Source organism: Marmota flaviventris, chromosome 18, assembly GCF_047511675.1.
Source record: "Marmota flaviventris isolate mMarFla1 chromosome 18, mMarFla1.hap1, whole genome shotgun sequence".
NCBI lineage: Eukaryota > Metazoa > Chordata > Mammalia > Rodentia > Sciuridae > Marmota > Marmota flaviventris.
Window position 1 is genome coordinate 14,109,820 of NC_092515.1, and position 24,791 is coordinate 14,134,610.

Consider the following 24,791-nt stretch of genomic DNA (forward strand, 5'->3'; position numbering starts at 1 on the left):
ACTGTTCTGGGCAAGTTAACCCTTGAAGGACAACACCTGAGAAGGGGAGAGCTGCTTCTCCCCTCTCTATCTTCCCCTGCCAGCTGTTACCATGGAGCCCAATTGGTAACTTGTCTCATCTTAGGAAAGTAGACATCTCTGTGAAGCCCAGCTCAGGGCCAGAGGCCTTGTTTGCACATTTCTTCAAAGTACTATACTGGATATGTTTGTGAAAAACTAGTGAGGGGGTGTCCAGCACCTGGAGTGCTGGTATCTTCTCGGCCAGTGGCCAAGTAAAACAGGGTGACACGAAAATAGGAAGTTTATCTACACTGAACTCTTTTGCAGAGACTCTTTTTGCTGACAGTCCTAAAATCAGCCATGGTGGAGATTTCTGGAGAAGCCCAGTTAGGACTTTTCTGTGGAGAAAGGGGGTGACACTTCACCACAACTGCAGCCCCCCTACCCCAGCCCTTTTTTATTTTTTTATTTTAAGACAGGGACTCACTGAGTTGCTTAGGACCTTGCTAAGTTGATGAGGCTGGCTTTGAAATTGCAATCCTCCTGCTTCAGCCTCCCGAGCGGCTGGGATTACAGGTGTGTGCCACCTGCCCATCAATGATTCACATTTTAATCTTTTGCCTACATGCTTATCATGGAGCAGTATCATCAGACGGTGTGTCTGAACTTTCCTTATTCCCAGGGCATTCGTTTCGGTCACCGGCATGTTTATTGCTTCTGTGATTTGGCCCAGTCAGATAGTTTTCTAATCTTCTCCTGCATAGACCTTTCATTATTTGGGTGTGCTTTCTCATCTGTCAGATATTATAATTAATGTTTCACTTACAGGCTGCAAAGTCTGTCCCAGTTTGTCATGGGAACTAAAGCCAGCTCACCAAGAGACACCATTGCACTCCTAGGAACAAACTGCCTACCCTTCCCCTTTGCCTTCCAGAACTTTCCTTATTTGTTATACTGACTGAACTTTTCAACTCAGCTGAAAACGTCTTTTGGTTTCATTTTCACTTCTAATCATAGAACCATCAGTAGATTCAGAGGAAACGGTGTCCAAACACAGCTCATTGATCAAGTAACTGCTGATTTCTGAGAAATACTCCCTGGTTTGTACTCCAGAAAGAAGTTGCAGTGTTATGGAGTGAGAATCACAAACCACCCCTCGTGCTGAGCCAAAGTCAAAGGGGAAAAGGTCTTTTAATGAATGAACAAGCCAGGCAAGCTAACGCCTCAAAGAACTCCCCAGCACGTGACCTTTCGAAGCACAGAATCTATAAAGGCAAACCCCACAAAAACCACAAGAATAACTGAGGCCCATGTAGGTCAGAAAAATCCTGTTTAGACAGATATTTTGATTACATGAGAGAATTGTTTTGATTACACATTTCAAAGTCATTTTTATTATGTATCAGGGCCATAGTCAGGGACGTTGGAAGGTCCTACTGTACTGTCATCATAGATATAACCATCAGGAGGCTGAAAAGAAGACATTTTACAATGGAGTCAGGTCAAAACACAATGGCATTACTTTTGTCCTTTTCTGTTTTAATAGGAAAGACATTTATTTATTATATAAGTTTTTGAGCTTCTACTGTAAGTAAGACACTCAGTAGAACAATACAGCAGTGTAAATAATAGACCATAACATAACAGACCATTCTGGAGGCTGAGGCAGGAGAATCACAAGTTCAAAACCAGCCTCAGCAACTTAGTGAGGCCCTAAGCCACTTAGTGAGACCCAGTCTCAAAATGAAAAATAAAAAGGGCTGGGGAGGTGGTTCTGTGGTTAGGTGCTCCTGAGTTCAATCCCCAATCCCCAAAAGAAAACAAAATCAGGCCACGGGTGATGAGAAGTGGTTGATTTGTGGTTTTTTTATGAAGGAGGAGCCATGGGGCTTTCTGATTCATCGTATGAAGGATGTGATGGAAATCAAAGGTTAAGCATCACACTGATGATGTTTCTTGTTTATTTTTTGTTTAGAGATGCTCTCACTATGTGGCTGAGGCTGGCCTGGAACTTGGGATCCTCCTGTCTGGGCCTCCTGAGTTGCTGGGATGACTGGTGTATCCTATCATATCTACTAGAAGGGATGGATCTCTTAACATGCCCAGCCACTGATGTCTAGAAGTTTTGCCAAGTTAGGAAGCCCAGCAACGTGCCCACAGGTATTTGCCAGATCAATAGCTGCATACCATGTACCAGGGGATGTGTGAATTGACTCAAGCAGTGAAACCACATTTGACTCAGTCTCTACAATTGGAATCACTATCTGGTGAAGCTTATGACAGTCTGCTACCACTGTCGGGGATGTAATTGTCTCCTACACAGGCCAAATAGATGAGTGAATGGGAATGTGGTGCTAATGGCCACCCCTGCATCTTTAAGTCCTCCATGTTTGCACTGATCTCCGCAAACCCTCCAGGAAGGCACTATGGCTTTTGGGTTACCATATTTATAGCTGGAAGCAGCTCAAATGGCCTTCATTTGGACTTTCCTACCATCATAGCCTTCATTGCACAGGTCAGAGATCAGACATGGGATTCTACCAATTGCTGAACATGTCCATTCCAATGATGCCCTCAGAAAATGGAAAAGTGCTGTAATCCCAGCAGCTTGGGAGGCTGAGGCAGAAGAATTGTGAGTTCAAATCCAGCCTCAGTAAAAGCAAGGCACTAAGCAACTCAGTGAGGCCCTGTCTCTAAATAAAATACAAAATAGGGCTGGGGATGTGGCTCAGTGTTCAGGTGCCCCTGAGTTCAATCCCCAGGACCAAAGAGGAAAAAAAAAAAAAAAGACAAAGGGAAAGTGAGACAGGATGGACTCCGGGACCCACTGGCAACTCAGTACTTTCAGTTCTCTGTTACACTGGCTGAATTTTTAAACCCAGTTGAAATCTGTTTCTGTTTTACTTTCACTTCTGATTGTAAAGCCGGGAATAGATCCTGCAGAGACACACAGTTCAAATAGTCTGGATTTCCTAATTCAGGGTGGTTTCTGAGAAATGCTGTCTGGATAGGAATTCTGAAAGGAGTTCTAGGAAAAGACATTTGTTTATGAAAGAAACAGTTCTCCAAGCAATCAGAGTGATGTCCTGGGCAATTACCTGTCCCCAGTCACCTGTTGGGGTCCGAGGGGTCAATGGGGCCAATTCATAGTGTTTCATGAAAGTGGAACCATAAGATTTGTGACAGAAAGAGGACAGTGCAGAATGGCACTGAGGATTCTGGGCTGAGGATGGAGTTTGGAACCTGAATAATGGGGAGAGCAGCTATGTGCAGAGGGGGCTGGGTGGGGGCTGAGGGAGACTGGGCTTAAGCCTGGGCGCTCTCCATGTAACACAGAGGAGTGGGCACAACCTGGGGGCTGCCTTTCCATCTATCTGGACCCCACAGCTCCCACTTCCCTCCACTCAACTGAATTAATTGAAACTCCACTTAAATGAACTAACTTATTCAAGGATGATCATGCCCTCCTCCCACTCCTGTCTCTAAGCTAAGGCAGGAAAAGGTTATTTCATAGATGAGGTGCTTTTGGCTCCAATAGTGGCCTGGGAAGATACTTCTTGTAGAGCACAAATATTGATCAAGATGGATGCGATATCAGAAAGATACTTGCACTCCTAGGTTTACCGTGCACTATTCACAGTAGCTAAGATATGAAATCCACCTAAGTGCCCAGGGATAGATGATTGGATGAAAAAAAAAAAGGTGGCACAGCCAGGCACAGTGGTGCATGCCTGTAATTTCAGCTCCTCAAGGGCTGAGGCAGGAGGATTGAAAGTTGGGGGCCAGCAAGACCCTGTCTCAAAATAATAAATAAATAAATAAATAAGAAGGGCTAGGGCTTAAGTGCTCCTGGGTTCAATCCCCAGGACCGAGAAGAAAAAGGAGGGGGTGAGGCAGAAGAGGGGGAGCCCATGAGGGTAAGAAGGTTAAGTTTTGGGAAGGGAGCTGCCGAGGCGCCCTTGTCCGCCAATGGGAAATGCCTCGGGAGGCTAAAGTAGCGGGAGCAGAGGGGACAATGGCTGCTGGGCATCTTATTTCCTTACATCAAAGATAATGTTAAAGAGTATCTGCAGACACACTGGGAAGAAGAGGGGTGCCAGCAGGATGTCAATCTTTTGAGAAAACAGGCTGAAGAAGATGCCCACCTGACTGGGCTCTTCCAATCCCTGCAGCATCTGGAAATGGGGCCGATGAACTACAACAGATAATCCGGGCCGTCGTAGATAATGTGTGCTGGCAAAGGTCTCTTCGGCACTCAAACACCTGCAGGGCCACGTGTGGAGGGCAGCACTCACAGCTGGACACATGAAAGCAGAATTCTTTGAAGATGTAGTTGCAGCCGTCAGGAAGTGGAGAGAAGATGGAAGGAAGGTGTATATCTATTCTCTGGAAGTGCAGAGGCTCAGAAACTATTATCTGGGCATTCTACAGAGGGAAATGTTCTTGAGCTTTTTGTGGTCACTTTGATATCCAAATTGGACACCAAGTGGAGAGTGAGAGTTTTCCAGAGAGATTGCAAACAGCCTTGGATGCTCAACCAACAAGATCTTGTTTCTAACAGATGTTACTTTAGAGGCCAGTGCTGCTGAGGAAGCAGGTGTGCAGGTAGCTGTGGTGGTGAGACCTGGCAATGCAGGAGTGACAGATGATGAGAAAACTTCCCTTCAGCGAACTCTACCTGCCTTCCTCAGCGTAGAGGAAGGCTTCCACAGAAGACCAAACTGTTCCTCACAGTTGTCCCTCTAGTGTCTACTTTTATTCTAATGGCAAAGTAACTTACTTATATATACGTACAAATGTATGCAAGTATATGCATGTGTATGCGCATTAATTTTCATGGGCACATGAGCGAGGGAAAAAAGGTCTCAAGTTCAGTGACAAAACTTATTTAAAGATGCTCTATATGTAGAAATAGTTTGGGACCCTAACACTAACCATCCGATTCAACCCAATCCAAGGGGGGGAAAAAAAACCCCTTAGTGACCTGAATATCATGTTTATTTTGGAGCTGCTCTCTCTTTGAGTTTCCAAAACTCCCAGATGAAGCCCTGTTTTGCAGATTAGCTCTGAAGGATAACCATTTCCAATGACTTGGATTATAAATTTTGGCTGAGTTGGGGATCCAATCCAATTCCCTTTTCTAAACAAACATAAAAGTGAAACACAAGTACTTTATAAATAAACGCCAACATCTCTTGGATCTACCCAAGGGCAATGAAGTTCATTGAGGATACCGTAACAGAGGATGCCCGCAGTACCTGCAGAGACCCTCAGGGACAGGAAATGAAGGGCTGTGCAGAAGAAGATAACAATGAGTTGACAGGGTGCTGTGCTCAGTGGTCCCAAGTCACATTCGCTGCCTAAAGTGGCTGATTGACCTCCGTTCCCATGTGCTGATACTTCAGAAAGAGGCCTGGTTTGCTGAAACTGACCCAACAGTTCAATGAGCAGCTGATGAAAGCACTATTTTGTATCCATGATGATCGAACAATAACACATTCCTTCTTTAATGCTCTGATTTAGGGCTGTGGGTGTAGTTCAACAGTAGCGCACTTGTCTGCACGCACAGGGTCCTGGGTTGGATTCCCAGTACCACTTTGTAGGGACAGACGAGGCAAGGCACCAAAGACAGCAGGACACAGTTTTATTTGGCTGCAGCCAGGTTCAGAGGGCACAACTTTTGCTGTCATCAATCAATCCCCTGAACCCCGAGTTCAGGGAGTTTCAGAGTTTCATACCCAGCATGTAAGCGGAGGGGCTCAGAAGTTCACAGTCTGCAGAAGTTCACATAAAAGCAGCTTTTTCTTTCACTGTTCTGGGCAAGTTAACCCTTCAAGGACAACACCTGAGACGGGGAGAGCTTCTCCTCCCCTCTCTTTCCTCTCCCTGCCAGCGGTTACCATGGAGCCCAATTGGTAACTTCTCTCCTCTTAGGAATGTAGACATCTCTGTGAAGCCCAGCTCAAGGCCAGAGGCCTTGTTTGCACATTTCTACAAACTACTCTACTGGATATGTTTGTGAAAAACTAGTAAGGGGTTGTCCAGCACCTGGAGTGCTGGTATCTTCTTGGTTAGTGGCCAAGAAAAACAGGGCAACAGGAAAATAGGAAGTTTATCTACATTGAACTCTTTTGCAGAGACTCTTTTGCTGACAGTCCTAAAATCAGCCATGGTGGGGATTTCTGGAGAAGCCCAGTTAAGACTTTTCTGTGGAGAAAGGGGGTGACACTTCACCATGACCAAAAAGAAAAGGAAATCCTAATTTAGCTTTTGAGGATGTTTCCTCTCATCTCAAAAGGAAAGTTTGAGAAAGGGTCCTCAGTCCTCTGCATCCACTGCATCATGATGGAAGTCCTTCTGCGCTCTCTTCGGAACAAGGCGCACACTAATCAAGAACTAGAACTTATGAGTCACACTTTTCTCCCGAATCCACTGGTTGGGCACCTTCTCTGAAATTTAGATGTACATTTTGGGCTCACTGAGTCAGGGGAAGCCCCACCCCCCACCCCCGAAAGCTGAGGAGGGTGTGGCCACGAAGTCCAAAAGAGACCTCCGGAGCCCAGTTTCAGAGAACTCAATCCACTTTACTATTGCATGGGCAAGCTTTTTACGCATGGCCTGTTACTGGGCAAATTTAGCTGAGGGCCCTAATAATCCAGTGAGCCAGCAACACCCTTACCAGCAGCAACCAAGGGGCTAAAAAGGTCAGAAGCAAAAGCTTAAGGTAAAGGTACATGCTATGCACCTGGGGGTGGCCAGGTTACCGAGGGCTTGGTGGTGGTCAGTGTCCCAAACCACAAATACCCTGATGGTTGTGCTGAGCCCTAAGAGCCCCTCCCAATAATACAGCTCACGGCCCAATAATACATTGACTGCCCCCCCACAGCCCGCCCCCCCCCCCCCCCCCCGCCCCCAGAAGATGTGGCTGGAACAGGTGTGAGAAGATTCCGTGCAGCCCTCCCTGGGCGACACTGACGCTGCCACCGGGACTTCGCATAGGTTCAAAATGTGCTGAGGATCAATTTCTATGCTCTCTCGGATAATTTCCACCAGGGTCAAGGACTTGACCCCTTGGTCCACCTCGTCTTTGCCACTGACTAAAAATCAGGAAACTCTACCCACGCCGCTGGCTTCTGACCGCACAGACACAAGCCAGCAAGGCAGGCTCAGCTGATCATCTGTTTCCAAAAAGCCCACCCCATCTCGCCCGCCCGCGGGGATCCCTTGCTGGGAGGAACTTGGAAACAGGAGAGAAACCGGGGGCGGGGCCTGCCACAGGGGGTTGATGAACAGGCCCCTCTTCGCTGAAGGTTGGAGCAGTGCAGAAGAAGGGGACAATGACAAAACGGGTGAGTTGACAGGGTGCTGTGCTCAGTGGTCCCAGGTCACGAGAGAGAAGGAAAAAGTGGGGCTTGCGTGGGATTAAAGAATGAGCATTTCCACTGTGAATGTTTGACTGATATTTGTGGATGTGGGCAAGAGACAGACCCTGGGGACGTTAAGAGATCCTTGCAGGGGCACTGTGGCACATGTCTGTAATCCTAGGGACACAGAAGGCTGGGACAGGAGGATTGCAAGTTGGAAGCCAGTCTGGGCAACTTAGTGAAACCCTGCATAGAATTTTTTTATTTCTTTATTTTTATGTATTTATTTTTAATATTTTTTTTTAGTTGTAGATGGACACAATACCTCTATTTACTTTTTTATGTGGTGCTGAGGATCGAATCCAGGGCCTCACACTTGTGAGCCAAGTGCTCTACCACTGAGCCACAACCCCATACCCTTCTTTATTTTTATTTTTTGGTACCAGGGAGCCCAGGAGAGCTTAGCCACTGAGTCACATCTCCAGTGCCTGTCTCCCCACCCCCCTTTTCTTAAATTTTGAGACAGGGTCTCGCTGAGTTGCCTAGGGCCTGGCTAAATTGCTGACTCTGGCTTTGAACTTGCAATCCTCCTGTCTCAGCCTCCCAAGTCACCCGTATTACAGGCATTTGCCAAGGCACACAGCTTTTTCCCTCTATTTAAAGGAGCAGCATTGGGCTGGGGTTGTGGCTCAGTGGTAGAGTGCTCACTTAGCACGGTGAGGCACTGGGTTCAATCCTCAGCACCACATAAAAATAAATAAATAAAAATAAAGGCATTATGTTCACCTACTTTTAAAAAAATAAATAAAAATAAAGGAGCATTGTTGGTTTTCTGTGTGTGTGTGTGTGTGTGTGTGTGTGTGTGTGTGTATGAGAGAGAGATAGAAGGAGATATGCTGGGGATGGAACCCAGGGCCTTGTATATGCTAATCATTTGCTCTACCACTGACCTTCACCCCTCCCAGTGTTGTTTTTATCTTGAGTCAATTTTTATATTTTTACATCCATGTCTCATTTCACAATTTTAGATAGTAGAAAATGATCTGAGAATGAGATTGCAGAAAGCACCCTCCCCTTCTGATGGGTAAAACCTCTACAGACCCTCCCTGTGTCAGGAAATTTGATTCCAATTAAGGTTTTACGTGTATCTATTCCCATGTTCCTGAAAACAACTTAGGAAATAGGAATTTCTGATAATCCTCCTTGTACTGGGGAAACGGAGGCACGAAGTGTTCAAGTAATGGATGTAACAATCTCACTGCTAGTGAGAGGCATGACCTGGGTTCGCATTCAGATAGCCTGACTCTTCTACTACCTTCCATCTTGACAAGGATCCAGGCACCTAACCATGGTGGTGCAGGGGGTAGAAGGGTCCTCCGAATTTGTCATTTGACCTCTAATCTGCTCCCCCACTGGGATCCCACACCTGGCTTGGTCCCTCTCATCCACTCTCAATTCCCATGGCAGGTCCCATACTCACAAGAATGTGAATTTGTCTGTTGGTTCTTCGGTAACCATCAGGGGGATTGTTAGCAATACGTTCAGGTGAGTGCTCTGTAATGCACGTGTGGCGGGTGGAGGAGAAGTGAGAATATTAGTGCTTTGGGGCTCATCACATCTATTAAAATGTTTACTTAGCACGATGCTGGCACTTGGCAGGTGCTGGTCCTGGAGCTCCCACAGCAGCAGGCATTAAACCTTTAGTGACTGGGCTACAGGCAGGGCCAGGGGCCTGGGGGACATTCAGAGAGTTTGAGCTGTGGCGCTTTGTCAAGGGACATAGACTTCTCAGGGTATGAACACCAGTAGGCCCAGGTCAATGATTGCTGCTGCTCTTGGTTCTTGAGCTAAAGGACAGAGTATCTCACTCCCCAGCCCCACAGGGACAAGGACTATGGTTTCACCCTGGAAAGTCTTCCTCCCATCTTGGGGGGAGTGGGGGGCAAGACAAGGATTTGTTTGCTCACGGAGCGAGCGTGTGTGTCACTACAAAGAAGGACCCTGCCCAGCCTCCTTTGTGCTCTGCCTTTCAGAAAGGACCCTCAGCTGCAGGTGGATTTCCACACTGACTGGGACCCCACATCTGACATCACCTTCCACGTCCGCGTGTACTTTGGCCACTCTGTGGTGTTGAACAGTCTGCAGGACGGGGGCTGGAGAACCGAGGTGACGTCCCACAAGATGCCCTTTCAGGAAAACCAACCATTCAAACTGCGCTTCTTGGTGCTGAACAATGAATACCAGGTGAGTGCCCAGGAGCAGCTCCCACCCGCCCCCCTGGGCTCTCAGAGGCCCACACAGCTCATCCTGGCCTGACCCAAAGGAGTATGTCATCCACACTGCTCCTGCCTGGGCACTCTCTGCTTGTACTGCCCTTCTCAGTTCTTTTCCCAAATATGACCAGGATAAAGGTCAGCTCAGAGGCCCTTTCCACCAAGATGAAGCGTCTCTTCTGCCTTCACACAGCTCTCATTTCTGCTTATGCTGTGATTTTGATTTTCATAGAGCTGAACAGTTAAAATATGCACATGAATAAAACTATTTTAATCAGTCCAAAATTAAGTCTTCCTCTCACCCCTGAACTTCAGTCCTCCTGTCCATAACAATTAGTAGCTCTTTTACTCTCCTTCTAGAGATAATCTACATTCATATAAACATTGTGTATATAAACATTGTGTGTGTATATATATATATATATATATATATACACACACACAATACATAAGTATATATTGATATATATTGTGAAAATATACTGATAACATGTAAGTATCTAAGTATATGTTATATATTACAAACCTTATATTTATATTATATAAGTAATAAAAAAACATCACTCAGGAAGGCTTCCTTCCATCATGTGAAAAGGGTAGGAAAAGGTTAGTTGGTGCCCTGAGGGTGCGTGCCACCCACAAGGAAGGGACTGGCTGATGCAGATGCATATATAAATGACGGTGTCAGTTTCTCCATACTTTACACTTTAGGAGCTAGAGTTTATTTGTTGTCAAAGAATATATTTGGAGGAAGAAGCAGAAAGTAGAATAGTGGTTACCAGAGCCCAGGAAGGATGTGAGTAAAGGTGGGAGCTGGAGAGAGGATGATTAATGGTTACAGAGCTGTCCTTGCATAAGCAGAGTGACTTCTTATGATCTGTAGTATGGTAGGGAGCTATGGTTGACCATGAATTGTATGTTTCACATGAGCTAACAGAAAATTTTTTTTAATACCAGGGACTAAACTCAGGGGCACTCGGCCACTGAATCCCATCCCCAGCTCTTTTTTGTATATTATTTGGAGACAGGGTCTCACTGAGTTGCTTAGCGCCTCACTTTTGCTGAGGCTGGCTTTGAACTCACGATCCTCCTGCCTTATCCTCTGGAGCTGCAGGGATTACAGGCATGCACCACACTGGCCAGCTTAATTTTAATTTTTAATTAAAAAAAATTTTTTACTTATAAATGGACACAATAGCTTTATTTTATTTATTTATTTTTAGAGGATGGAACCCAGTGCCTCACACATACTAGGCAAGCGCTCTACCACTGAGCCACAACCCCAGCCCTAGTATCCTGCTTATCAAATCATCTGTGCTCATCTACCTCTTTAAGAACACTGAGGGGCTGAGATTGTAGCTCAGTGGTGGAGCACTTGCCTTGCACTCGTGAGGTCCTGGGTTCAATCCTCAGCACCACATAAAAATAAATAAAAATAAAGATATTGAATCCACCTACAACTAAAAAATAAAAATAAAAAAAAAAGGACATTGAGGTTTCATTCTCTACCTGCAGTAGTCCCAATCTGAGCTACTCAAAAAAGAAACTGCCATGAGCCGTGAATGACTGCCAAGGATTGTGGAGCCAAAACATATTCCATCAATGAGCACTTATCCAGCACTAACTTAACGGCAGGCTCTTTGCAAGCTACAAGGATTCAAGGTTCATGACACAGTCCCCGGCCATGGGGATCTAGGGTAGAGAGGAAGCCAAGCAAAATGGACCATGTGACATAGAATGGTAGACCCTCAACAGAGAAATGAGAGGGAACACTGAAAACACATTGAACGACTGAAACAGTCACAGAAGATAGAAGTGTGTGTGTGAGGCTCTAGAGTACCATTAGGAGTGTTCTGGGTGGACAGGGTAGGTGCGAGGGCAGACACGGAAAAGAAGGCTGGACACTTGTACTGTATTTCTGACACATTTTCTTCTCCCAGGTGATATTAAATGACGAGCACCTCTACAGCTTCATCCATCGCGTCCCACAGAGTTCTGAGAAGATGGTAGAGGTGTGGAGAGATGTCCTCCTCTACTCCATGGAGGTCTCCTAGAGAGTGACTGGGCTCCCCAGGGTTGAGGCATTCCCAGAGTCCATGAACAGAAAATGATTCCTCCTTACTCCTTCCCTACCCTTGGTGATTAAAACTCTGCCAAACTTCATGGGATTTGCTTTAGAGTGAAAACAGCAAAACAAAACCAAACCAAGTGGTCATCACCAAGAGGGGTGTGGGCGTTCCAGGGGAGGGATCAAGGAATCAAAGAAGATAAATCTTTCTGGGATACAGAGAACAAAAGATAAGTCACTGAAATTTCTGAGACATTAGTATCACCATCCTTATATAGTACTTATTCGATGTCAGACACTGTAAACCCAAAACCCGACCCAGTTTCAGATGCCCAAACTGAATTGTTAGGGAGCAGTCTACAGCCACAGACAGGGCTGGGTTGGTGTTGCGGGAAACTTGGTCATTTGAGGAACATCGGATGAGATTTCTTAATTCATCCATTTGAAAGCTGTTCGTTTTGTATCAAGGCTGTGCCTTGTCTTGCGCAGGAAACGGAGAAGTGAGAACCTGAAATTCTCAGCCCAAGCCCAGTTAGAGAACCACAGAAGTTCAATGACGGGGCGCAGTAGTGCAAGTCTGTGATCCCAGCAGCTTGGGAGGCTGAGGCAGGAGGATCACAAGTTCAAAGCCAGCCTCAGCAACTCAGTGAAGGCCTAAGCAACTCAGCGAGACCCTGTCTCTAAATTAAGAAATAAGAGGAATGGGGATGTGGCTCAGTAGTAAAGGACACCTGAGCTCAATTCTGGTACAAAAAAAAAAAAAAAAAGTTCAATGGCAGCCTGTTGGGAGCTGCCCTGGATGCAGATGCCTTTAGGTCCTGATGCACTGGGTTCTGAACAATTATCACCTTCAGTCTGGCACCACAGTGCTAGGTCTAGGTCGCAGTAACTTGGGCGTTACCCCAGCTTCCAGGAGTAGGCGTCACCTGCTGGGGTTGAGTTACACTCACCTGTTCCTTTGTAATCCTACCCCTCTGCCCTTTTGGGGATAGAATATTCCATGGAACAACTTCTCCCAATAACCCCACCCCCCATCCTGGATTCGAGGCTGCTGTCTCTCTTGCCTGCCTTGCCTCCTTTCTGGGAGCTGGGTCAGAACCCAAAGAAAAAGGTATTTCTCAGTCTCTGTGTGATTATTTCATGCCAGCCCAGTTCACCTGGAGTGACCCTGACTGGTTTAGTCGTATGCTGTGACAACAGCCCTCAAATAATGCCCCCCTACCTTTTTTCCTCTAATTCAAAAGTGTTTCCAAATCTTACCGATTTATTTGGCCAGAAACCTGCAGGATCTGTGTTTGAAAATTATTGTTTTTTTTGGTTTTAAATCAAGGAATATATAATTTATTATTGGTACAAGCACAATTTATACACATGGGAGGCAGAGACCAGATTTTGGGTTTGCACCCATTCAGATAGACACTGCAGCATGACAAACCTCCCCAAAACATACTGGTTTAAAACAATAATTTATCGTGTCTTCCAGGTCTACAGGTTCTCTGGACTCACAGGGTGTGTCATGTGGTTCTGATCAGAAGTAGGAAGGGGAGAAGCTTCTGGAGCATGTGTTGGGCTGGGCAGATGCTTTCCTCCCGGCTAGCTCTTCACAGCATGTGGCTGAACCGCCCTGGGCTGGCTGGTCATCTCTTCCTCTCCGTGACCTCCATAGCCATCTCAGATTTCCTCAGTCATGGACTTCAGATGTCTCATGGTAGCAGGGCTTACTGAATGGTGACAGGCTTTCAACAGAGTGACCTGTCCAAAGGGCTCAAGCAGAAGGTGTGAGGTATCATAGGACCTAGCTCTGAAAGTCATACAGTGTCCCTATATGTCTATTTTTTTAAGGTGTATCCCAGAGGCAGCCCAAATCTAGGCTTAGTTATTCTGATTTGTGGTTCCTGGGGAGGTGGGAGAGCAGCCTTGGAGACCCATCACTCCACCTTCAGGCGCCCATGTTTCCGTGAACCAGAACACTAAGCCAAATTTAATACAACTAAACTAAAATGTTGAAGTCCAAGATGATCTAAATCAGAAGTGGTGCCTATGAGGTGAACTGAATATATAGTCTCAAGTTTGGTTCTTATCAACATGTGTAATAAAAGGACAAGTTACCTGCCCCATTCACAACAAGAAATATAAGACTGAAACAGACACGGGATGAAATGCAGTTAACATGCCTATTTTGGGGGGCGGGATATGGGGGCTTCTAGGGATTGAACTCAGGGGCACTCTACTACTCAGCCCCATCCCCAGCCCTATTTTGTATTTTATTTAGAGACAGGGTCTCACTAAGTTGCTTTGCACCTCATTATTGCTGAGGGTGACATTGAACTCGCAATCCTCCTGACTCAGCCTCCCGAGCCGCTGGGACTACAGGTGAGTGCCACTGTGCTCGGCTAACCTGCCTATTTTCAAGAGCGAGCAACAGGAGATGTATAGAAGTCACTGATCCATGTCATTTGTGAAAACAGCCAGACACGCATCTATCATTCCCTTTGGGGATATTTCTTAACTTTTCTGAGTTTCTTAACTTTTCTGAGTTCCTGCCAAGATGAGAGAGTGACAGCCCCTCTGTCTGGAAGGACTCTGGTGATCTGTTCCTTTGCAAGTCTGAGAACCACTTAGGAGAAATGTGATATCACCTTAAAAAAAAAAAAAAAAGGATCAAGGTGTATCTAATGAGGTCCTGATGTGGGAGGCCACTCTGAATGATTCGCATTCTCCATCCGGGAGCAGAGAGGCTTTGACCGTCACTGCATCTCATTGCCCCCATCCCAAAAGTTTGAGGATGTGTCTTCCAACATAGGTGTGTCGCCCTGTGGGTTGAGCTATGCTCACCTGTTCCTTTGTGATATTACCCTTTGCCCTGTTTGGGATAGAATGTTCCATGGAAACACCCTTTGTGTGTCCCTTTCTCTTGCTCTGCCTTTGGGTGTGGCCTTCCTAGATGTCAGCCAACATGTGACAGCAGACATCATGAAGCTAGACTCAGCCCCCTGACACCTGACCCCTTGCCTCATTTGAATGGCTCCTCCTCAATAAAAGGAGTCAGCGCGTGCCCGCTCGCTCTCTCTCTCTCTCTCTCTCTTTTTCTGCGGACCCTTAAGGTCAGAGGAGCCATCACAGGACCCCAAAGAAAAAGGTATCTCTGACTCTTGTGTGGTTATTTCGTGCAGCACAGTTCCCTTGGAGTGACCCTGAGTATTTTAGTCGTGAGGAACGCAACATCCTGTGAAATAGCGTCTTCGTACATAAGGACTATGGCAGCTGTCAATTTTGATTGTTGTCATCCACTCTCACGATATAACTCCAGCTTCACTAGGCCTCCTTCCTTAGTGCCGGGTTTCTGTTCTCGCGACTAAAAGGCTCAGGGGTCACTCTAGTTAAACTGGGCTAACTGGGCTGCACGAAATAACCACACAAGAGACACAAATACCTTTAGGTCCGCAGAAAGAGAGCACGCGCTGACCCCTTTTATTGAGGAGAAGGTATTCAAATGAGGCAAGGGGTCAGGTTTCAGGGGCTGAGTCTATCTTCATGATGTCCACTGTCAGCAGGTTGACTGACACCTGGGTAGGCCACACCCAAGGGCACAGTAACAGGAGGGGACACACACAAGGCACTTCCATGGAAGATTCTATCCTAAACAGGGCAAGGGGTTATATTACAAAGGAACAGGTGAGCATAGCTTCACCCAAGGGGCTGTAGCAAGACACACCCATTTCTGTGACTGAGCGCCTCAGCACCCAGCTGGGGAGTGTAACTCAGTCATCCGTAAGGTTGGCCTCCCACACCTTAGCCCTCTTCCAGCCTGACTTCCAAGTACTCACAGCCACCTGTGCCCAGATGATGACATGCTCCAGACCTTTCTTCATTGTTTCATTCCAGTACGGGATAAAATTTCCTCCTGTCTAAATTCTTGGCTTCTGTTTAGACACATCTCCTTCCTTCCTTATGTCTTCCCTGTCTCTTTCTTGGTCATTCCTGTAGTTTGATTATGAGCCATAGGACCCCAGTGTTAGTCTGTAATCCATTTTGGGCAAATCAGGCAATGCTTGCTCTAATGGATAGAAACTATCCTGGAGTCGTGACTTGCTGACCCGAGCATGACTTAGAATTCATAACCACTTGCCCTTTGGCTAGTGGCTACTCTGTCTTAATGATCTACATAAACCCACAGGGAGGCCCTGCTATGAAAACATTCAAATGTCTTCAGCTCTCTCCAGTCTGGGCTAAACCCCTGAAGGAATAAGTTAGACAATACTGTCCTTCATGGTAAGGTCCCCCAAACCTGGTTTTCCTCTGCTGTCCTGTCCACATTACTGATTAGTCATGGGCCTGGGCTTCGCTTCTGAGTGAGGAGCAGGCAAGACGTAAAGAGTAAGAGGAGCCCTTGGTGATGTGCACCTGTAATCCCAGCTACTCAGGAGGCTGAGGAAGGAGGATCCCAAATTCAAGGCCAACCCGGGAAACCTAGTGAGTCCCTGTCTCAAGATTAAAATAAAAAGGACTGAGGATGTAACTCAGTGGTAGAGTGCCCTGGGTTTGATCCCCAGTACTACAAAAAAAAAAAAAAAAAAAAAAAAAAGAAAGAAAAAAGAAAAGAAAAACAGAATAAGAGGGATTTTTATGAATCATAGCTCAAAATTTCTATGATGAGTAGAATTCACTTTAGATATTCTAAACTAAAATTTCTGAATTGCTGCCGATTTTCCTACCACAAATTCTTATTCAACAAAGTTTAAGACTAAAGAAATACTCATTTTTCATCAGCATTCCACACATGGATCATTTAGAAATTATTAAAATATTTTTCCTTCCAGATTTTTCTCCCAGAGGGACAAGTATTGTAAAAGTTGCTCTTTTGTTTTATATTCATGGAACTACAATGACAAAATAGACATACATGTACACAACTGGCTCATAAGCTGTATATTAAGATGAATGAGCCGGGCACAGTGGTGCATGCACACCTGTAATCTCTGTGGCTCCGGAGGCTAAGGCAAGAGGATCACAAGTTCAAAGCCAGCCTCAGCAATGTAGCAAGACCCTAAGCAACTCAGCGAGGCTTGTCTAAAAATAAAATACAAGAAAGGGCTGGGGATCTGGCTCAGTGGTTAAGTGCTCCTGAGTTCAATGCCTGGTACTAAAAAAATTTTAAAAAAGAAAGATGAATTGGAATCTCATTTCACACACTCACTGGAATGATATAAAGATATGTAGATCTCTCCCAACTGCCACTATCTTCAGCTGTTCCTTATCTTTGGCTCTTGTGTAAATGGCAGTCTGAAAATGCCAAAGAATTCACACCCTCCAGGAACGGCCTTGATCAAAGACACTCCCTCGACTGAGATGATTCTGAAGTCTGTTGTAGGCAGTTTTCCAATGTTTTCACGTGGGTTGAACTTCACTGTGTTGCAGCGGCTGACGACAGCACCCCTTTCCTGACTGCATTCCCTTCCCGAAGCTCTCCCACCCGCTTTTGATGCCATCTTGCTCTCCCAAATAAACTACTTGAACTTGTCCTCAGGTCTCAGGATCTGCCTCTGGAAAGACTCACACTGAGAGAAATACGCAACGCTGTTCAACGGTTTTCCTTCTTGGCTACAACTTGAATACTACCCAGTCTTCAACTTAGTGACACATGAAGACCCTTTGTATTTTTTTCCTATAGATTTTTTATTTAAATATCTTTTGATATGTTGATGGACCTTTATTTTATTCATCTATTTATATGCAGTGCTGAGAATTGAACCCAGTGCCTCACACACACACTAGGCAAGTGCTCTACCACTGAGCCACAACCCCAGCCCATTTCCTATAGATTTTATTTTCTACTCTTCTAAATACAGATGGAGCATCACTTGTTATGCAATCTTGATGTGTTCCTAGAGCTCATGCTTTTTATAAACATTTCCACCAAATATATGTCAATTATTATTCATAGCACACACAAAAATTAAACCTGAAAAATATCCATCCCTAAATTATCTAAAGGATACAAAGTATATAAACAGAACCAAGTTGATCTCAGTAACTATTTCTTGAACTATGTGTGCTTGCATTAGACATTATCTGTTTGTATTATTGCTACAATTTGTATAAGTGTTCCCCAGAGGTCTATGTATTAAATGCTTGGTCCCCAGGGTGGAGCTATTGGGAGATGCTGGGGGCCTTTAGAAGATGGGACCTTATAGGGGAGATCCTTAGGTCATTGGGGACATGTTCATTAAGGGGATTGTGGAACTCCAGTCTCATTGTTTCTCTGTTTGCATCCTGACTCATGACACAAGAGTTCTCTCTCCCAGGTACTTCCACCATGATGTACCACCCTCCCCAGAGGGCCCAAGCAATGGGCCAGAACCATGAGCTAAACAAAGCTTTTCTCTTTATAAGCTAACTGCCTTGGGTATTTCATTGCAGCACTGAAAAACTAATACAATTACATATCACAATAATAGAGGGGAAGAAACCTAACTTAAATCAAAGTGTATATATATAAAACCACAAAAGTCCAAAAGTGATAATGAGCTTCTCTGTTAGTTCTTCCTACAATGTGGGGAGAACTGGAGCACCATACCCTATTGCCTAATCATGCCTAGCATCCTCTCCATAATCCTGTGTGTTATGCCTTGAATTATGCAATTATGGTGAAACAGATCCATTAAAGTGCCATCTGGAGAATACCAGACAGTCTAGGTGGACCAGATGGTCAGCATTTTCCAAAAGTTGTTTTCTCAATATGGGGCCTGGTTTTTGGAAAAGAATAATATTCAAAAGAGCTCCTAAAGGAAAATGGGAAGATAGCTAAGCCAAAACCCCAAGTGATGCCAGTGGTCCCAGCTACTCAGGAGGCTGAGGCAGGAAGATTACAAGTTCAAGGTCAGCTTTGACAACTTAGCAAGATCCTGTCTCAAATTAAAAAAAATTTTAAAGGGCTAGGGAGGTAGCTCAGTGGTAGAGGAACCCTGGTTCCAACCCCCAGTTCCACAAGACCAAAAAAAAAGGTGATACCAGTGAAGAGAAAAGGGGTACAGCCTTGGCTGTGATATACACCAAAACTTTTGTAGGCTGTGCACCACCCTCGAGTTCTAGAGTTACTTGTAAGCAGCAGATTCTCAATAAGCATTTGTTATCTTTTATAATCGAGTCCTAAGTATACTTTACTCTTTGAATTGTATCTTAAATTGACAAATAATAATTGTAAAATAGCTTAGTTAACCACAGCACGATCGGGATGTAGCTCAGTGATAAAAAAGCATTTCACTAGCACGTGCGAGGTCTTGGGTTAAATCCTAATGCGTGGGAGAAGTGGAGGGAGTTAGCAAATGTTTACAACCTCCCTCCAAAAAGACGGGGAACTCTTGCTTTTGCAAGTGAACCTAACTATAGACCATTCCAAATGCATACTTAGGGTCAGTAATATTACGAGTAGTCTTGGAAAAGGAAAGGTGCACGCCAGGTTAGAATAGCTTTCTGCACATTGAACAATAATGGAGGGACTGGGATGGTGGCTCAGTGGTAGAGCACTTGCCTAGCATGTGTGAGGCCCTGGGTTCGATTCTCAGCACCACATTTAAATCAATAAAGTCTATTGACAACTGAAATAAACTTAAGAAGACAAACTTTAAAAAAATAAAGGGGAAGAAACTTTCTATAACCCCAGAACTTTTAAAATGTATAAAAGAAAACAAGGCAGGGACTGAGATACATTGAATTACTCGACATTTTAAAATAAGACGTGATTCTTGTCGCTTGGTTAGTCACCAGGGGCCACCTCTCCCACCTCCCATCCCTGAATAAACTTCCCATAATTTTATTTTGTGGTGGTTGGGGGGGGGGGAGGCGCTACTAGGGATTGAACCCAGTGGTGCTTAACCACTGAGCCACACCCCAGCTCTTTTTTATATTGTATTTAGAGACAGGGTCTCCCTGAGTTGCTATCTGCCTCACAAAGTTGCTGCAGCTGGCTTTGAATTCACCATCCTCCTGCCTCAGCCTCCCACCGCCCTGCCCCAATTTTCCTCACCGCCACGACCTCCACCCAAGCGTGGGGCATTAAAGACGAATGCGCTCCCGTTTGCACGTGCACACGCACTGCACGCGCGCTCCCGGCGACACGCATGCGCACCAACGCGCAGTTACGCTATTCTTTTTTTTTTTTTTTTTTTTTGGAAGCTGGGAAGCCCACCCTGCAGTCCCAGATGTCTGAGCTGCGGTGCAACCCAGGCGGACGACCCCACGTGGGTGTTGTGCACAAGTCTGAGGAGCCAGGGAAGTAGCCCTCCCTCTGCGTCCGTCTGGATCATTGCACATTCATCTCTGCGTCAGTGGCTCGCATTCTGCTTGCAGAACTCGGCTGCGTTGGGTTGAAAAACAAGGAGTAATTACGTTATGTCTTTTACGTCCAAAGAAGGGGCAGCTATTTCCAGAAACCTTGCCTTTCCTCTTTTGGGTTCATTCGAGATAGAGTCGCTTGCCACTCCTACAATGAGATCGTTATTATTTTGGGAAAATGAAATAATTTTAATTAAGGGAGAAGAGAACATTTCTGGCACAGGTGTCAAGAGAATGATGTGAAGAATTATTATCAGATCTCCCCCCATCCCTTCGGACATGAGGACTGAACCCAGGGGCCGCTTACACCCCGAATCACATCCCCAGCCTTTTCTTTAATTATTCATTCATTCATTTATTATTTTGAGATAGGGCCTCAATAAGTTGCTGAGGCTGGTCTCGAACTTGCAATGCTCCTGCCTCAGTCTCCAATTCTCCTACCTCAGCCTCCCGAGTCGCTGGGATTACAGGCGAGTGCCATCACGCCAGGCTCCCCCACCACCTTGAAGGTCTTCTTCCAAGAACTCCAAGACACAAGGGGAAGGGGATCGTGCCCAGACAATGCTGAAGAGATGAGCTGCAGCTGTGATCCTCTCTTCAGGGGCCAAGCCACAGCTCTCCGTGTGGTGGCGCCTGTCGTCCCAGCAGCTCAGGGAGGATCCCGAGTTCAAAGCCAGCCTCAGCAAAAGCAAGGTGCTAAGCAACTCAGTGAGACCCTGTCTCTAAATAAAATACAAAATAGGGCTGGGGATGTGGCTCAGTAGTTGAGTGTCCTTTCCAGCCTCCTCCATATGCCCCAGCCTCTCAGGTTGTCTTACCGTTGACTTGCGTTTTTTCCCTCTATTCCAGTCAGAGGAGAAGGGCTGAGATGACTGTGCCTATCCACTCTCTCAGCCTGCTCCAAATCAGCTGTCCCTTACCCTGTCTTCTCTGTGTGAACATTCCAGCCTTAATGAGAAAAGTGGCCAGACTTTTGCCCAGCACCAACATCAGCCACACCTACACAGCCTGAGGGGGAACTGAAGGTGGGGATTTGGCACCCCATTGATGGGCAAGATAATAATGATAAAAATTCCTGCCCTTTACAGGAAGCTTAATATGTTCCAGCCACTGTTAAAGGCATGTGACAGAAATTAACTTATTCCTCACACAAATCTGTGCTATAAGCACTACTATGTTGATTTTACAGATAAACTGAGTCACAGAACTATTAAGTCACTTGGCTGTTACGCAAACGAGCCACACATCAACTCCCCAGAATCTTCACAGTGGAAAGAATGAGCTAAACCGAAGCAGGAAGGATAGTACTGTCTCGGTAAGAGATCAGTGTGGGGGAGAAGAAAGATTTTCAGGGCCGATTAGGGGGCAGGTGCAGAGTTCCCTTTCTCCACACCCTGGTGAGTTTCTACCACAGCTCTCCAGGTGACCCCATCATCACTTTGTATCCCCTCTCTGAGGTGAAGTCCCATAAGTCTTTGAATAAGGAGGTAGAATAGGGATAGGAGTGTCAACAGCTTGACCTTGAGCCCGAGATAGTCTTTGGACTATCTTTGGACTATCTTTGGACTATCTTCCCTGAACTTGGAGCCAAAGAGATGTGGGGTATGAAGAACCTATTAGAAAATAAAGAGGTTAGCTGTCTCCGGCTGCCAGAACTGTCTTAGTAGAACCCTAGAGACCAGGAGGCTTAAGTAACAGAAATGTATGGTGCCATGGTTCAGGAAACTGCAAGTTCAAGATAGAGATGCTACTGGTCTTCTGGTGAGGCCTTCTTGTATTGTAGAAGGTCACATTGTATCTCCACGTGGACTTTCCTCTCTGTGCATGCATCCTTGTGGTCCATTCCCTCTGTCTCTCTGTTTCTCTCTCTAAAACAGGGTCTTACCATGTTACCCAGGCTGATTTCTAACTGCTAGGATCAAACAATCTCCTTATTCAATCTCCAGAGTACTGCCGCAGTCCGGCTGCAGCAAAATAACCGGGGGGTGACGAACAACTTGTGTACATTGATACAGCAGGAGTGGGAGCCGTTTATTGTAGGACAGGAGGGGTCTATATACATTCCACACAGCTTATCTTAATTAACATAAACTAGATACAGCAGTCAACCAATAAGGAATCTCCACACTTAATGGCTAGCTGGCGTTACTTCACAAACCTCCCTCTGGCAAAATGCCAGGCGCCATCTTGACTTGTTTACAGACTCTAACAGAGTACCTGGGTCTACAACATTCCTAAGTCTTCCCCCCCACACCTAGTACTAGGAATTGAACCCAGAGCCTCACACATGTGAGGCAAGCGTTTCATAAACCACACTCCCACTCCTTTTTCTTTTATTTTGAAATAGGCTCTCACTAAGTTGCAAGGCTGACCTGTAACTTGTGATGCTTCTGCCTCAGCTTCCCGTGTAGCTGGGATTACAGGTGTGCATCGCAATACCTAGTCACTTCCTCTTTTAATAAGGATGCTAGACCTGGGCTAGGGTTGTGGCTCAGTGGTAGATCACTCGCCTAGCACGTGCGAGGCCCTGGGTTCGATCCTCAGCACCACATAAAAATAAAAATATTAATAATAATTAAGACATTGTGTCCATCTACAACTAAAAATTAAAAAAAAGGATACTAGTCCTATTGGATTAGGGTCCTATGCTTATGATCTCATTCAATTTTAATTATCTCCTTAAAGATAATTTATTACAATTATAACTATATTATATAGTTATATAACTTATAACTGTGCCCTATATGGGACACAGTTCAGTTCATACTACGGGCTACAAAGTGTGTAGAATAGTGCCTGGTCCCTAGTTAAGTGCTCAAAAAATGGAACAATAGTAATGATTAGTAATGATGTTCATAGGGAAGAGAATCAGAATCAGGAAGCTTAGTAACCAGGGCTACTGAGCCTCCTCATTTGCCAAATAATTGTGGTTGATCAATTAATAAAACATTTCACCTCCAGACTTGGCTATACAGAGACCTCACCCCAACATCCTGCAAGATCACATAGGTGGCAGCTAGGTAAAGCCGGCTTCCCAACTGCAGCTGTTGGTGGAGAGGACAAATTTCTGCCTCGCTTCCATCACAGGTTTTGCTCTATTTTAGCGGCAGATCTGTCCCCTTCTGTTTAAACTCTTGACACTATTTCAGAATATTAACTGTATGACCAGGGGTTTAAATTAACATCCAGCCTCTTTCTCAAGATTTTAAGCATGTGAATCCCCTGATGCCACCCTTTAATGTTTAGTCTGCAACATGATTGATTGAATTTGTCTTCAGATAAACCTGAATCACCTTCCATGAGTCACCAAGAGACAGCAGCCACTGCAGGAACAGTCTTGAGAGCAATAACTCACTTGAAATTTATCTCCAATTTTTGTTTTATAAAAACGAGTGCTCGCTACATTATCATCAAGATTTTCTGCCTCCCTCTAGCTAGCTGTTTCATTTCTGTTTACTTCATTTTTCTAGAACATTTCTCCCCTGTGGAACTGGGGAAAATCAAACCCAGGACCATGAACCTCCCAGCCCCTACAACAGCTTCTATATTGCTTCTGTTTAATAAAATGCAATTCTCTAAATAAAATACAATTTTATTTAGAGCCGTTTCTATTCCTGGAAGAATAGAAACTTAGCTTATGCTATAAGGTGAATTTTAGTCTCAGATGGCAGGATTGTATCTGCTTTCATAGGACTATAGCAAATTTCTACAACTTCTAGTTCCTTCTCAAATGATGTATGTTATCACTGAAGTCTGGGAATTCCTTTGTCAAATATTTGTGATTCTCCAGGCAGCCAAAGAGTGGGAACAATACATCATAAGTCACCAAGCTATCCTGGAGCTGCCCTAAAGGAGCCATACACATAGTAACTGCAGAGGTGCTAGTGAGAGACACTTAAAGCAGCAGGTAGGCTGGATGTTACTTTATATATTTGCTGCTTGGAACAGGAAAAGAAGGGCATAGGCTGTGATCTGAGGGTGAGATCTTAATGCCAAAATAGCTCATTCCCAACAGGGAAGAAAGCAGGTGACTCACAAAAGGTATTTGCTGATACAGAACTACCACCAGCAAAATCAAAGGTGGAATTTCCTTATGTGACATTTTTCACATTACATTTGAAATAAGAGAAAGTAATTAGCCATTTTGTTGGTATTTGGGTTTTAGGGTTTTGTTTATATTTTCGATTGAGGGGGGTCTCCCTATGTTGCCCAGGCTTTGCCTCCAACTCCTGGGCTCAAGGATCCTGCTGCCTCACCTTCACAGTACTGAGATTACAGACACATGCCATGGTTTGTGACTTGGAGAGTCACTATTTAAGATGCACGTTGTAATATGATGGGACCATAAAAAGAATGGTAATAAATATGTAACTATCAAGGAAATAAAGTATTTATAATACAATGAAAAACATGGGTGAATTTCATTTAAAAATGATGTTACTCAAAAGAAACCAGACACAAGAGTATATAAAGTTCAAAACACAGGCAAAACCAAAACTGCAGTATTAGGAAAGCACCTTTAGGTGGTAGAACAAAACAGAAAACAAGGAAATGATTACCATAAATATCAGGATAGTAGTTACCTCCAGGTAGAAGGAGAGGATAGGAATAAGAAAGGAAGGAAGGGGGCTGGGGTTGTGGCTCCAGGGGTAGAGCGCTCGCCTAGCACATCTGAGGCCCTGGGTTTGAACCTCAGCACCATATAAAAATAAATAAAGGTATTGTGTTCATCTACAACCAAAAAGTAAATAT

General features: G+C 45.0%; 1 protein-coding gene and 1 pseudogene across 1 annotated transcript; both read left to right on the plus strand.

Annotated features, from left to right (window-relative positions):
- The first annotated feature begins 3,911 nt into the window (after positions 1-3,911).
- Positions 3,912-4,696, plus strand: LOC114097306 (enolase-phosphatase E1 pseudogene; annotated as a pseudogene).
- A 1,205-nt stretch (positions 4,697-5,901) lies between these two features.
- Positions 5,902-11,691, plus strand: LOC114097307 (galectin-16-like). Its single transcript, XM_027941192.2, has 4 exons — positions 5,902-5,915; positions 8,832-8,909; positions 9,398-9,608; positions 11,578-11,691. Exons 1-4 carry the CDS (start codon positions 5,902-5,904, stop codon positions 11,689-11,691), a joined length of 417 nt encoding a protein of 138 aa, XP_027796993.2.
- The last annotated feature ends 13,100 nt before the right edge of the window (positions 11,692-24,791 follow it).